The 14,393-nt window shown below is 40.0% G+C and overlaps 1 protein-coding gene across 14 annotated transcripts in view; it reads left to right on the forward strand.

The window, feature by feature from the left end:
- tenm3 (teneurin transmembrane protein 3) overlaps positions 1 to 14,393 on the forward strand; it is a 308,707-nt gene that overhangs the window by 232,855 nt on the left and 61,459 nt on the right. For all 14 annotated transcript variants that reach the window (XM_057332728.1, XM_057332730.1, XM_057332729.1 and 11 more), the window contains 6 exons: positions 2,210 to 2,415; positions 3,965 to 4,175; positions 6,694 to 6,795; positions 7,231 to 7,425; positions 9,930 to 10,130; positions 13,652 to 13,837. In XM_057332728.1, coding sequence (XP_057188711.1) covers positions 2,210 to 2,415; positions 3,965 to 4,175; positions 6,694 to 6,795; positions 7,231 to 7,425; positions 9,930 to 10,130; positions 13,652 to 13,837 — 1,101 coding nt within the window. The remainder of the gene's footprint in view (positions 1 to 2,209; positions 2,416 to 3,964; positions 4,176 to 6,693; positions 6,796 to 7,230; positions 7,426 to 9,929; positions 10,131 to 13,651; positions 13,838 to 14,393) is intronic.

The raw sequence follows: 14,393 nt of genomic DNA on the forward strand, positions 1-14,393 counted from the left end.
CCGTTTTCTAAGAGCGCCATCCCCTTCCTTTCATCCTGTGGACAATACTGTTGATCAGAGCTTCACAGATGGCTTCTCTCTCACTCACTGCTCTGTAGAACATTCAGGGCCACAGGCAAGCTCGCATTAAAACTAACAGTCAGCAAGTCCTCCCTAATTACTCTTTCATTCACTTCAACATGCTCTTTACGTAGCCGGCTGACTGCATTAGCGACACGTGCGGTTATTGCCCGCGTGCTAAGGCATTACGCAATAATAATTAATGCAATATTAATGCCAGCTGCTCTCCATTAGCTAGCATATGAGCATAGCCTATTCTCCTTCCCCCATTACTGCTCCATTCTGCACTGCTGCTTTGCAACACATTGTGAGGGGTTTGAATATGTATCATCAAAGCTTATGTTGGCGGAGCGTGTTGCGCGTGTAATGTCTAGACATTAGCTTTCCCGCTTGTTAAGGGAAGAGTCAAATAGCTTCACTTCCACTCGGCTTGTGATTTAACCACAGCTGCCTCGTGTATGAAGGGCCCCTCGAATAAAATGGTGGCTCGACAATTACCGGCGTGATCATTTTGGCTGTGCCTTTATAAACCAGACTGTGTTAGATGTTTGTTTAAGGTTATTATTAGGAAATGGATTTGTCTAAGTCAGAGATTAAAAAATGGATAATGGAAAACATAAAATGGTGCATGAGGATGACTGCGGCCAAATTCATACTTTGAGAGCATGTTATATACAGTGAAGAAACTGTTGATAAAAGTGTGCTTTAAGTCAGTGGTTCTCAAACTTTTTTGTTGTAAGGCCCCCTTTGTGTAGAGAGCATCGCTTTGCGGCCCCCCAAATAAAGATTTATAATCTCAAATTTAACATTTTTATTTAAACAAAAACATATTCGGTTATACAATGCTGAAACATCAATTCTTTTGTCTGGTGGTCTTATTTTTCTGATGTTTGATTGCATAAAATCTATGATCAATTTCTATATTTCATAAAATGCCACAAAATCTGTGGCCCCTGGATCCATCTCGGGGCCCCCGTAGGGGCCACGGCCCCCAGTTTGAGAACTACTGCTTTAGGTGCACATGTGTGTAGTATGAGTACCTTACATCTGATAGTATAAATATAGACTCGTTATTTTAACGTTTTGTTATTTTCATTTTTTCATTTTCATTTTTTCAAATCTAAAGGCTCCTTAGTTCTTGTGGCCACTGGTTGCACAGTGAATGCAGTACATCATCATGATATTGGTCGCCTGCTGTTTTAGAAATATAGTTTTATGACACTTTACTCATTTGACATACTGTGTAGCAATAAAAACGTTCATAAGTGTGTGTGTGAATTTGTTTTATTTAAGTACAGACTAAGTAATTCTATTGGTTTTATTTGTTGGTAGAGGTGGAAAATCATTGGTGAACTGTGATTTATACATTTTTGACATTCCTTATGAATATTTGATCACATTTATCATTAGACTTTAGTTAGAGCTAAAAACACATCTCATACACCATCTTACATTCTCTATTAGGCTGCCTTATTATATACCAATTATGTTTTATTATATTTTTATAGCATTTACTAAAATGACATTCACACTAAACGAGATTCTTGCACTGGAAATATTGTTGGTCACAGAAGATCTTCCTACTAATGTTTTACCCTTTTCTGCTTTTGAAAATCTGATCACAAATGCGATATCACTAAAATGAACATTTTTATTCAAGCTTTTTTATATAAAAACATCAATGCATAATGCATCACACCAAGATTATAGATTATCTCAAGATAATGATTCTTCATAATGCCTTTATCCAAGTCTTTTGTAATGCAAATAATTCCGTTGTTCAACTTGGTTTTTAAGAAACTTTTTTATAATATCCCTGAATGTGGGCAGAGGCAATTCATTTTGAAGGAAGTTGCTCATAGCATTAATTTCTCCATCTTGTCTCACAGGAGCGGATCACATGTGCTCCCCTGCCTTTACTTACATTGGTAGTCACATCACAGCTCATTTGCATAAGTTTCCTCTACTTTGCTGCATCGACAACTGTCACTGTCGCTCTTGTCCCTTTAAATTGCTGCGCATTAAAAATAAATAGCGTCTGGTCACTTTGTCCCTGCCAGTATGCCCCTTAAGGGTTCTACGCATATTTTCACCCTGTTTTTCTCTCACACAGAACCATAAATCTCTCTCTCTCTCTCTCTTTCTCTAGGAGTTTACTTTCAGGAGAATAACACCATAGACACAGGTGAGGTGGATGTGGGCCGTAGGGCTGTTCAGGATGTGCCTCCAGGAACTTTCTGGCGCTCTCAGCTCTATGTCGACCAGCCGCAGTCCCTCAAATTCAACATCTCTGTCCAGAGAGGCGCCCTGGTGGGGGTCTACGGCCGAAAAGGCCTGCCTCCTACGCATACTCAGGTAAAAATCGTATCATTGTAGAAGGTTTTTAACAAACGGACAAGACGTTTATTCTCTAGGTTTTTATGACTGCTTTTTATATATGTGCCGAATGGCATTTGAAAGCACCATTCAATGATGCTAATTCAGGAAGAATTGAGCAATCGCTCGCAGGATGCTTTTTTAACTTCCGTAATTCTTGTAATTTACATTTCATAATTGCAGTCGTAATTGTCAGCGTAACCGCGTGTAAGAAATATCACAGCATCCGCTATTCCAATTATCGTCATCTTATTACATGAGGTTCACAGAACCGCTACAGACGGCATACAGCAAACCTAACTCAAAGGACCATGGATTTTGTCACAGTTTCAAACCTGACCTTCAAAGCTACACGGCGGAGCCAGACAAACCCCATCCAATTTCCATCGGTCCTTTCTCTCCGAGTAATTCGGTCTTAAAGCAATTCATACTTTTATGCATGTTGTGCCCGCTTTGATTAAAAATTCAACTCGCCTTCACAAGCAAACCAATAATTTCTCCTCGTCCATCTTCTTTCTTTCTCAACAACAGCACACGCTGTTTTTCAAGGGTACATCACAAAACCCCTAAATGCTTAATAGAGGTAATTGACGGCAAAGAGGCCTCCAGAAAAAAACTGTCAATAGCACTGACCCAGCGCTTTAATTGCCACAAATGAATCGATATGTTTCTTAAAGGAGGAAAAAAGGATAGGTTGAAGGGGTATTGACATACAGAGGCGTGGAGTCTTCTGTTTCCCCCACTGATCGAAATGTCTTCTGCTTGTTTTGTCAGATGGTGTCTTGTAATTTCTCGTTCACGTGTTCTTTATCTCCTTCTCTTGTGCTGCTCTCCAACGTGTCTCTTAGGAGACAAATTTCTTTTTAATGCACTGTAAATTGAGAACAGCATGTTAAACTCATCAGAGGCCTTGACTCAAACTCTCTCTCCGGAGCAGCTTGTCACAGTGGCAAAAATGTGTTGTAAAGCATTTGAAATGTGAAGTGTCTTTTTCAAGACATTCCCCTATCGCTCACAAGAGCGAAAGCAGGCTCTTGATTCTAAACATATTCATTACATCTCTCGCAATTTATACACAAACGTCAATTCCCGCATTGAAGCCACATGCTCCTCTTACAAATAAACCATCAAAGCCAATTCTGTTACAATGTAACTTCTAAATTCTCTCCACATTCTGTCAGATACACAAGCTGTATATTAAAATCAATGAGGTGACGTTGCACGGTGACTGCTGAAATTAGGTTTTATTGATGTGCTGTATGTTCCTGTGCCACTTGTAATATAAATCAGTTACAGGTTGAGTAAGTCAGTTGTAATGCGTACAAATGATTTATTAAATTAGTGAATTAATAAGGTTAATAATAACAGGATATGCAACAAATAACTGCATGACTGAGATATATATAGATATTATAGTGGCGAGTTGGTTAAATAAAACTGTAGTTATTAAAATTTGTACTGTTCAGCAAAAACCATTGTTTCTCCATATGCACAGATTTAACAAATCTCAATGTGTGTGTGTGTACAGTATGACTTTGTGGAGCTGTTGGACGGCAGTCGTCTGATAGCTAAAGAGAAGCGGGGACTGGTGGAGGTGGAGGGAGCAGCAAGGAAGGCTCGTTCGGTCAATGTTCATGAGGCAGAGTTCATCCGCTTCCTAGACTCGGGCACCTGGCACCTCGCCTTCTACAATGACGGCAAGAGCACTGAGCAGGTGTCCTACAATACCATCAGCATAGGTAATGTGCATATGTTATATGTATGCTGAATGCATGTGTGATGTGGGATGCCAAATCTAATTAGAGTTGTACAGTAACAAATAAATCAAATAAAAGATAAATAATATATACGAATATAAATCTATTAAAAATATTTATAAATGAATCTAAAGTTATTAAATAACATATTTAAAACGTATACATAACGTTTTAAATGAAGTAACTTTTTTTATCGAGTAAAATTGTGTGAATGTGATACTTTTAACATACATTTTTCTTCCTAATAGAAGTACAGACACTAACATTAAGCATACATTCCCTTAACATTGAATAATTATTAATGTCGTCATTTCAAAGTACTCAAATAAAACAATGTTTTGGTAAATGCAATTATGATTTATTAAAGTACTTTACAGGGTAACGTTGTTGCATCTAATGGTCAACAGTTCCTCAAATGTTTGGTCAACTATTTTGAAAACTTGGATACAGCAAGGTATTCTGGGATATGAAGTGCTATCCTATATACTGTATCTATATATCTATCTGTTTTATGGAGTATGTTTTTAATGTTAATTTGTGGATAAAAATAGGCCTATTTACTATAATAAAGTATTGTGTACATAACGTCTATACAATAATATCTGTATGAAAGTCATGTTGTAATCATATGTAATATATACTGTAAGGCTTCATTGTTAAATACACCTTAATTATGTATCATGAATTTCTTTGAATTTTATGGAATTCCAATTCTACTTCCTGCAATTTTCCTGTTTGCAATCAATTCAAATTCAAGAATCGACCTGGAATTTAGGGGTCATTCTCAATTCAATTCTGAATTTTGTACAACCCTGATTTCCATTGAAGTAAAAAGTTAGAAAAATAGAAGTCTGTAAAATATATCATTGAATCAAATCTATTCGACTTTGTTAAAGTGGACATTTGTGCATATAAGGCATGTGTGGAATGACGGTCAGAGCTGCATCGATCTGCGCTTTAAGTGGTTGGTGGGTAGCAACTGACTTCAGAGTGTTGCCTGGTGACCTGCAAGACCCCCCTCTCTCTCTCTCTCTCTCTCTCTCTCCCCCTCTCTCTAACCTGCTCCTCCTTCCACACTTCTCTCTCTCGCCTCCGCCGTGAACTCATAAAAATAGGTTTCAGCAAGAGTAATTTCCTTACGCATTCAATCACAAAGGCAAGAGCATAAAAAACTGTCTGTGGGCCCACAGCCAGAGCCCTTTTTAAAAGGGTGTTGATTATGCTTCGATGAGTAAAAAGTTAACCTTTTGTAAATGAAAATTGATTAGTTCTCTGTAGCAGGATAATATGGGCCTGTAGTGGGCATGTCTGAGAGATCCACTAAATGCTTCGGCGGTGTCATAACAGAGCGCTGATGACAAGAGACTGCCGCAGTTCATTACCCTGTCAGAATTGACTCGGCCACCAATGAGCTGTTTCGTGTAATGAAAGTATCGACAGGTGATGCCACGATTACTGACATTACCTTGGCGACACATGTGAAAATCAAAAATAGCATGAATAGAAAAACCTTTCAGGTTGATGCCCACTTAGTTTGACTGTGATTGGATATCGCAGACATACTGTAGCGTTACGGAGTGAAGGAATATACTAAATGCAGATGAAGGATTGAATACTGCGTAGATAAGATAATAAGGAAGAAGGAAACATGATAGATAAATAAATAAATAATAATGAAATAGAATTAATAGAAATAAATAGAATAAATAGGCTTGTCAAAGAAGGGAAAATGATAGATAAATAAATAATAATGAAATAGAATTAATAGAAATAAATAGAATAAATAGGCTTGTCAAAGAAGGGAAAATGCTTCCGGTTTTTTGTTTTTAGTATCACTTACAGAAAATGTTATATGTTGAAAATAAATAAATAACTAATAATAATAATAATATAAACATTGTTGCAATCACAGTTTGCTTTGTTTAGCAAAATAATTATTGAAATGTAAAACATTTTACAGTTGAATAATATATGCCGTATAGCAGTAATAGTTGTGACTTCAAGAGCATTTTTTTAAAACCACTCCAGTGTCACCACTCCAATGTCACATCCGGTCCTGAAGCGAAACCAGTTGTGAAACACTGTAATAGAACAATGTCTCATTATAACGCTGATCTACGCTTGAATAGTTTTCGCTTGTTAAGTCTGTTTTAACTTTCTGACTCCTCGTGTGTCTACATAAATAAACATGTTTTTAAACATAAATATAAAAAGTGGAATAAGGGCACACTCAGGCGTGTGTGTGTGTTTTAATGGCCATCCAGCAGTGTAAAGAAAGCTCTGAGCGGGGCGTCTGGCTGCTAATTGGTGGTAATAATGCCCTGATTGGTTCATTAAAGCAGAGTAAGCTTAGATGCAGCTTTTTGTTAATCACGCATCTGGCACTCCTTTAATTAAAGATGGGGGGGTCTGAATGTCTGCTAATTTCCACAGACTGTCTCCTCAATTAAAGCTTTTCTCTTACATTCTTTCTTTCGCACGCTTTCATTCTTCTCCCCAGATACCCTCACGGAGTGTCCACACAATTGCCATGGCAACGGAGACTGTCGCTCGGGAACGTGCCATTGTTTCCCAGGGTTCCTTGGGCCTGATTGCTCACGAGGTATGCTTTCTTACTCGCGTGCACACACGCAGTCACACACACACACGAGTCTCCGGAGAAATAAACAACCAATGTCGCTATTCATAATTGGTTTCAGATTGTCATTTGAACAAGTGCGGCTGGCTAGAGGCTTTTGGTGGTGCTCAATTCCCAAGCCTGATCAGCTTCCTATTAACAACAGGAAGCAACAATTAGTTCATTTCCGTGGTTTTATATTTAAATCTAGTTTATTCTCATTACCTGTTTCCTTTCTCCCATGACTTTGTTTGGTTGACAATCTTTCTTTGTCTTATGCTGTTGAAGAAGGAACAAAGAAATCTAGTCTGTAACTCTGTAAAATAGCACCTGTTGCATTGTTTTGAACCTCACAATCTTCTTTCATGGGCTTTTCTCAGTGTTTTTAATTGTTTTGTTTTTTTCTATTTCTCTTCAAAGCTGCCTGTCCAGTGTTGTGCAGTGGCAACGGCCAGTACTCTAGGGGGCGCTGTCTTTGTTACAGCGGCTGGAAGGGGACAGAGTGTGACGTTCCTAGCAACCAGTGCATCGATGTGCACTGTACGGGTCACGGAATCTGCATCATGGGCACCTGCGCCTGCAATACAGGTTATAAAGGAGATAACTGTGAAGAAGGTCAGTTATTAAAATCGCACATTATCTTGTATGAGCGGACAAAAGATCAGTTTTGTAAAACAAATTTGACATTAAAACAATTTAGCTGGTGCAAGAAATGTATCATGAAATTAAATATCTATTATGTTATAATATTACTGATACCCTGATGTTGTTTTGAATCTGCATAGTACACAAAGGGTCAAATTTGGCTGCTCTTTGTTTATATAATGAAAGAAATGAGGACTTGGTCTGGCAAGCTCCAAAATGACAAGTGCCATTAAAGGTCCAGTGTGTAATTTTTTGGAGGATCTATTGACAGAAATGTAATATAATATACATAACTATATCTTCAGATGTGTATAAAGACCTTACATAATGAAGCATTATGTTTTTATAGAATGAGCTATTTCTATCTCCATACACTGCGTGTCCCCTTACATGCAATTCGCCATGTTGTTTCTACAGTAGCCCTAAATGGACAAACTGCTCTACAGCGCGCGTTTCGTAAATACGTTATCTCCTTCGGCAAAGAAGAAAAAACTTGACGACATCTTCTGTGTTCTGTGTCAGCCACCGTAGTGCATCAAAAAGTGTGAGGGTGGAAGTGAGCCGTTGATTACAATTGGCAACCTCACTGCTAGATGCCGCTAAATTTCCTACATTGGACCTCTACGATGGAACATCATAGAGGTCCATATTTCTTTTGTTTTTGTGCACATGCTCTAAATAAAGACCTTTAAATTCCTTCCATGAAGTGTCCTGATGTTACAAAGCATGTATTACGTCCATTTCAGCTGTTTTGATGAGATACTCGGCATCTGAAGTCAGAGTCTCTAATGGAAGCGTTTATCTAACACTGCTATTTTCAGCATTGTTGCCATTAAACCCCACTGCATTACACCATCAAAGATGTGCAAGATAATGTGTTATCAACGTGATCACTGATTACCCTTCGTTTCGAGGGGCATTGATTTTTTTCACTAGAAGTGTTTGAAAGCTCTGTGGACACGGACAGGCTTTCCACCAGACCTGATAGAAGGAGAGAGAGAGAAGAACTGTTTGAGAGAGAGAAAAAGCAGTCAAGTTCATATCGCCTTTCAGCATCATTTTGCTTAACGAGGAACTCAACGCCTTGTCTGGAGCTATCAAAGGGGCTCTTCTGCCCATGACCTTCTTTTATAATTTACTGTCCCTGCAATAATCATTATTGCATGAGTTAATAGTTCAATATTCCAGAAACAATTGCCATTCTCCACTTCACAGAGCAAATAATTGCACTCGTGTCCCTGCTGATGCGCCGGTCTCTTACCCATCAGCGTACAGTCCGTGTTTATCTCGATTGGGATAAAGCACTAGATTACAATTGATTTTTCTTTTGCTGACTTAATTGGCAAAATTAGCTTTGCGCGCAGTGCTTATGTTACCGTGACTCGACACGCAGGACGCAGAGTCCGCAGTGTGCGATGTTTATTGGGGGTTTTTTTTCTGTAAGATTGTTTTCGGTTTCGCGGCTCAATCGTAACGATTCGGCATGACGAACAAAAACAAACAAATACATTTCCATTCCTATGGAGACATGAGTAATTGAAGTTTATGGAGGGAACGGGTCTGTTGTCAATCAATGGCATGATTAAGCTCCGTCAACCCCCACACAATTAACGGTTACTGAACCTCAGCCGTCTCCCATGGGCTATTAGGAACACGCGCAGTAACCCCTCGTGGAGGTTTTTTAAAAGAGACCCGTAGCACTGTCCCACTTGCCGAGTTTAACACTTCACCTAAAAAACGTGTAGAAGTAGACTTGTCCCAATGCGATCTCTAGCACATTTTCTGAGAGAACATAGATCATTCCTCACTACATGAACCGTCTGAGTTCTCTTATGTATGTAAGAGGAAAATGGAGCAGGAGAATTTTCAATAGCTTTATAACTCAAAGCCTAGGTTATATACACTTTGTAAGTTGCTGAACTGGTGGATTTCACTGAAATGTGAAAATTGTTCTGAAAATACCCCATATTTTTTGTATTACGGTGCATGTTCTGCCCTAAACGAAAATTCTGCCATCATTTATTTGCCCTCGTTTCATTCCAAACCTGTAAAAAGTTATTTATAGAACACCATCCAAACAGCTCTTTTCCAAACAGTGAATCTAAATGGTGACCACAGCTGTCAAGCCAGGCAGGAGTTTCAGTGAATAATGCTTTAAATTTAGGTCTGTTCTTCAGATTATGCTGTCAGCGACTTGGAATATAGTGCAGTCATATGAATTCAATTTTTGCTGCTTTTTGTCGGTTTTAGAGCTTGACAAGCCATGGACTACATTCAGTTTCTTTCATTCAGTTTCATTGTCTCTCGAGATCAGATATGCGGAGATCAGATCAGACAGTCTATACTTCTCATTTGGTCCTTTGGCAGAATTTTCATTTTCGGGTGAACTGTGTTATATCGTGATCTACTTCATGTACCAAATTACATTCACATACATCATACCATGCTAATGGTTTTTGTATTGTCAAACACAGTGGACTGCCTGGACCCCACCTGCTCATCTCACGGTGTGTGTATTCACGGAGAGTGTCACTGCAATCCAGGTTGGGGCGGTACCAATTGCGAGATCATGAAGACTATGTGCCCAGACCAGTGCTCAGGACACGGAACCTACCAGACAGAAAGCGGCACCTGCACCTGTGACGCCAACTGGACTGGGCCAGACTGCTCTACTGGTATTACTTGATTTTTTTCTATTTCCTGTTCATTTTTAGCAGTGCACTCACCTTTTTAAGGGCCACACACTGTAAAAAAACTTTAAAACTGTAATATTCTGGCAGTTGGGGTGTCAGAAAAAAAATACATTAACATGTTTTTACCCATATACGAAATATGTGAATATTCTGTAAAATTACTGTTTTTACAGTGTATAGTACATATATGGTTGAAAATACAGTATATGTATATGTATATACCCCACATTCTACAACCTACAACCTTTGATCCTTAAAAATTAGGCTAGTAACCATAAAAACTGTTTAATGCCTGATTCAACTATTTACGTGTTCCGTGTTCATTTCAGTGTGTATAGGTAAATTACCTGTAAATTAAAGGTGTTCTGACTTATTTGATAATTCTGTGAAAATTAGCAAACACTAAATGAAGTCAACTGCTTCTTTTTTGTGTGTTATTTTGACGCTTTATAATCCAAAATGCATTTAGGAGTGATTCCTGAAATTCAATAATGCAGTCACTCCTGCATTTATATGCAGCTGTCACTCCAAAATTTGGTGTGTATGTGGCTCATCCCTTCAGGTCCTTTCTCTGATACACTGAATGCTGCTTATTGTCCGTGACTTGATATTGAGGATATTAACAGTCTATCATTTCGAAATTTTCTTACCCGTCCTCGCACCTCTTTTGATAAATCAGACCTTCTCAAAGCCACATTTGAATGAACCTAAAATACACTATTATTATGAACTCGGTCTCAGATCTCAGTCAAAAGCTCAGCTTCTATGTTATCTCTCCGCCGCCGGTGCCGTATGTGTGCGCACATCTTGTGTTTGTTCGACTGACGATACTGATCTCTGTAATAAGACCGGTATTGGGCCCCTGCTGTTTTAGGACTCGCCCATGGTCGGCCTTTTAGTTATACAATGCTATTTTCTCAGCAGCAAACTGTGTCTAATGAAAATACTATTTCACCCTGGAGCCCAACACGGCAATCACACTCTTCTTTTTTCCTCTCTCCTTTTCGTTCTCACCTGGTTTTAATCGAGGAAGAACCACCTGATGTTTTTTGAACCTCTTTTCCATTAATTAGCCGCACATCTTCAATTAGTGCAGCGCTAATGAATGAGGTCTACACACTTCCCCTCTGTCACGTTGACGACAGCGATGCTGTGTTAAATGCAGATAATGCCTTTTGCGTGGGGGGGATTTTGATCGGATCGTCGGCAACTTTCCCAAAAGCGCTGATAAAATTAGTATTGCCCCTCTTGTCCTAGATAATGAATCAGAGAGAGAGAGAGAGAGAGAGAGAGAGATGAACTGACAGAACGGCACGTAATAGCAAAAGTGATTTGTGGAAAGTGGATTATAAATGCAACTAGTAAAAATTTTAAATGTATATATTTATTAACCAAGAATTTGTTTTTAATTTTGAACCCTAGTCATGTTTATGGCTTATCAAAAACAGTAAGTTTTTTTTCACCTAGGACACCAGGTGAGCCAGGACCACCACTGGTGCCTCTTCATATAAAAATTGGCGCCAGCGTAACAGGGACACATTCAGGCACTTAGTCCTCACGTTCTGGCAGCGACTCCTGGAAAGACAAGAGAGTAATCCAGATTGATGTAGTGTAGTTGCAGCGGGCTAAGAGTTAGCAGACTTACGGCTCGAGCCGTCAGTTTTCCAGAAGCACTTCTCAGCAGCTGCACTCCATCTGTCTATGTGAACTTTTCCCTCTATACACAGCCTTTCTCTCTCTATTTGTCTCTCTCTCTCTCGCTCTCTTTCGATCATACTCTCGCTTTGAGGAAAGTGAGACGAACTTCAGCGGAGTCTCGTCTGATGAAGGCTAAAACACTCAGGCGCCCGGGGGCAGCTGCGTCATTTCTGCCCACCTGCAGCAGCCATAATAACAGCAAACAGCGGGGAAGCCGACCACAAACTGGCACTCACCTGACCCCGGAGCTGATGGGAAATGTTTCTCTGCGTTTCTTCACTTCGGTTTCCTTTTCTCGATACACTTTCACCAGCTCTGGCTGAGTTTCGTGTCACAGATTTGCACCTTGTCAGGGTTCACAGTTAGAACGGAGTCGGGAGGAATGTTGAAGGAGTTTAACAATACCCCATCCCATGATTTGTCATTATCAGGGTTATGTGTCTTTCTAGTGCGTTATTTCCTGTCTTCTGTGACAGGCTGTGTCTGAATGTGAGGTTCTCGTGAAATGGTGTGTGGGCTGTGAAACTATAGCTTGCCTTAAAGGGAAAGTGCACCCAAAAATGAAAATTCTGTCATCTTTTATTCACCCTTATGTTTTTTTTTACCAAACAAAACCAAAGGAGAATGTCAGAATGTCTGAGCTGCTCTATTGAACTTACAAGGGGCAGCTTCAAAAAATGTAAAACGCTTACGTTATTCCAAGCTACAATGCTACATACTGTACCAAGCTGGATGCTGTGCGATAGCTTTTCATTTTTTATTCACTAAAAGCTTGCCTTGATTATGATGATGATGCATGATAGCCGTGTTCACCATTTATTTGCGTTGCATGGAGACGTGCAGCTTGGGCAGCTTTTTTGTGTTGCACAGAGGAATGTCGTGTCTTGAAAGACAACGTAGTAAGGACACTATTACAGACTTTTCAAGCCCTTTTGTCTCCCATCCACTATTCTGCAAACCCTCACACGTCCGCACTCACACATTCATAAACCAAATCTAAATCACTATCAGGCTCTTTTCACAAGGAGTCGTTCAAAGCGCACTTCAATTTTCTCTCGTCATCTATTGTCACCAGTTACCCTGGACAGGCTTTTATTTACGTGCCGGCATGCTAAACAGGAAACTAGTTTCTGTTGACAAAAATGTGTAATTTCTCGGTGGAAGCTTCGCCCAAAATGATTTGTCAATAGCAAATATTTTCCTGTAAACAGCAAACATGCCAAAAAATGTTTGGGGGCGCAACTCTCGGAAGAGAAATGCTAATAAAATGCTTCTGTGCTAGCTTCAATCCCAGAAATCGTTCAGACGTCCTCCCGATGTTTGGAAGACCACACTGGAGTGCGTATAAATCGATTTATTTTGGCTTGATGTGTTTGCTAGCTGTTTGTGTGGGGGGGTCTGTCTTTGGGGTCCAGGTGGAAAGTTCACAGTGTCGATTCACATCCGCATCTGCACTCTCGGATCTCTCGTTCCTCACCTTTAGCTGGCTCCCCTCGTATCTCACACACGCAAACACTCAGCCGGGTCAGACAAGGTTGATACGTGTCATTGTTATGGAGTGTTGTGTGAGGTGGGGCAGACGCTCCGCCACTCAGCCCACTAAACCCAGCGGGGGTCTGCAGTTATCTATTTCCTGTCATACGTTTTTCACACTTAAAGTCAATAACTGTGACGTGATGGTTTTCACGTAACCTCTGTCTTTGGAAGGGGAGAGAGTGTGCTGCCAGCAGGCTCGACCTTGTAGTCCTTGAGTTTTACTGAAGTCTAAACAAAAAAATGTGATTTCAATTTGTTTGTCTTCGCAGAGGTGTGCGCAGTGGACTGTGGCTTTCACGGCGTGTGTATAGGAGGAGGTTGTCGCTGTGAGGAAGGCTGGACGGGTTCTGTGTGCGATCTTAAAGCATGCCACTCGCGCTGCACTGAACACGGCACCTGCAAAGACGGCAAATGTGAATGTCACCAGGGCTGGACTGGAGAGCATTGCACCATCGGTAAGAGACTCGCACATACGCACAGTTATTCCTTAAAGAAAATGTTATTGCTCAGAGGTTTTTATCGCTCAGGAGATTTAATGTTCTCGGATCATTTATTGGGAAATGTTTAGGTTCGTATTGAATTCCCTGAATTATGAGTATGAGACATTCTTGAGATCGCTCATGAAGACATGTGTCTGGAGTCTGAGAAGACGTCAACAAAATATCCATCTGTGCTCCATTGACTCTATAACTGATAAATCTCAAGGAGAAACAGTTCTCAGAGATCTCATTGGGATTCTTCTTCTCTATTGTCAGTATGCACACACAGAGACACCCCCCCGAGTACGGTGTTATTTTTCCAATGCTTTCAAGCAGGTGTTGACACTACTGTACGGTCTTATTAAGGTTTACCTCACTTCTTTGAAGTTGTTTTGATTGCATATTCCCTTTGTCTTTGTGCCTTTCATTTACACACGTTGCCTTCTCCCTCCTCTATAGGAAGGGGACTGCTGGTGTTTGTTCTGTTTTGTACCTCCCCCCTGACCTTTGCTTGCTATCAAAGGGTTGACAT

This window comes from Triplophysa rosa, linkage group LG4, assembly GCF_024868665.1.
Source record: "Triplophysa rosa linkage group LG4, Trosa_1v2, whole genome shotgun sequence".
Classification (NCBI taxonomy): Eukaryota; Metazoa; Chordata; class Actinopteri; order Cypriniformes; family Nemacheilidae; genus Triplophysa; species Triplophysa rosa.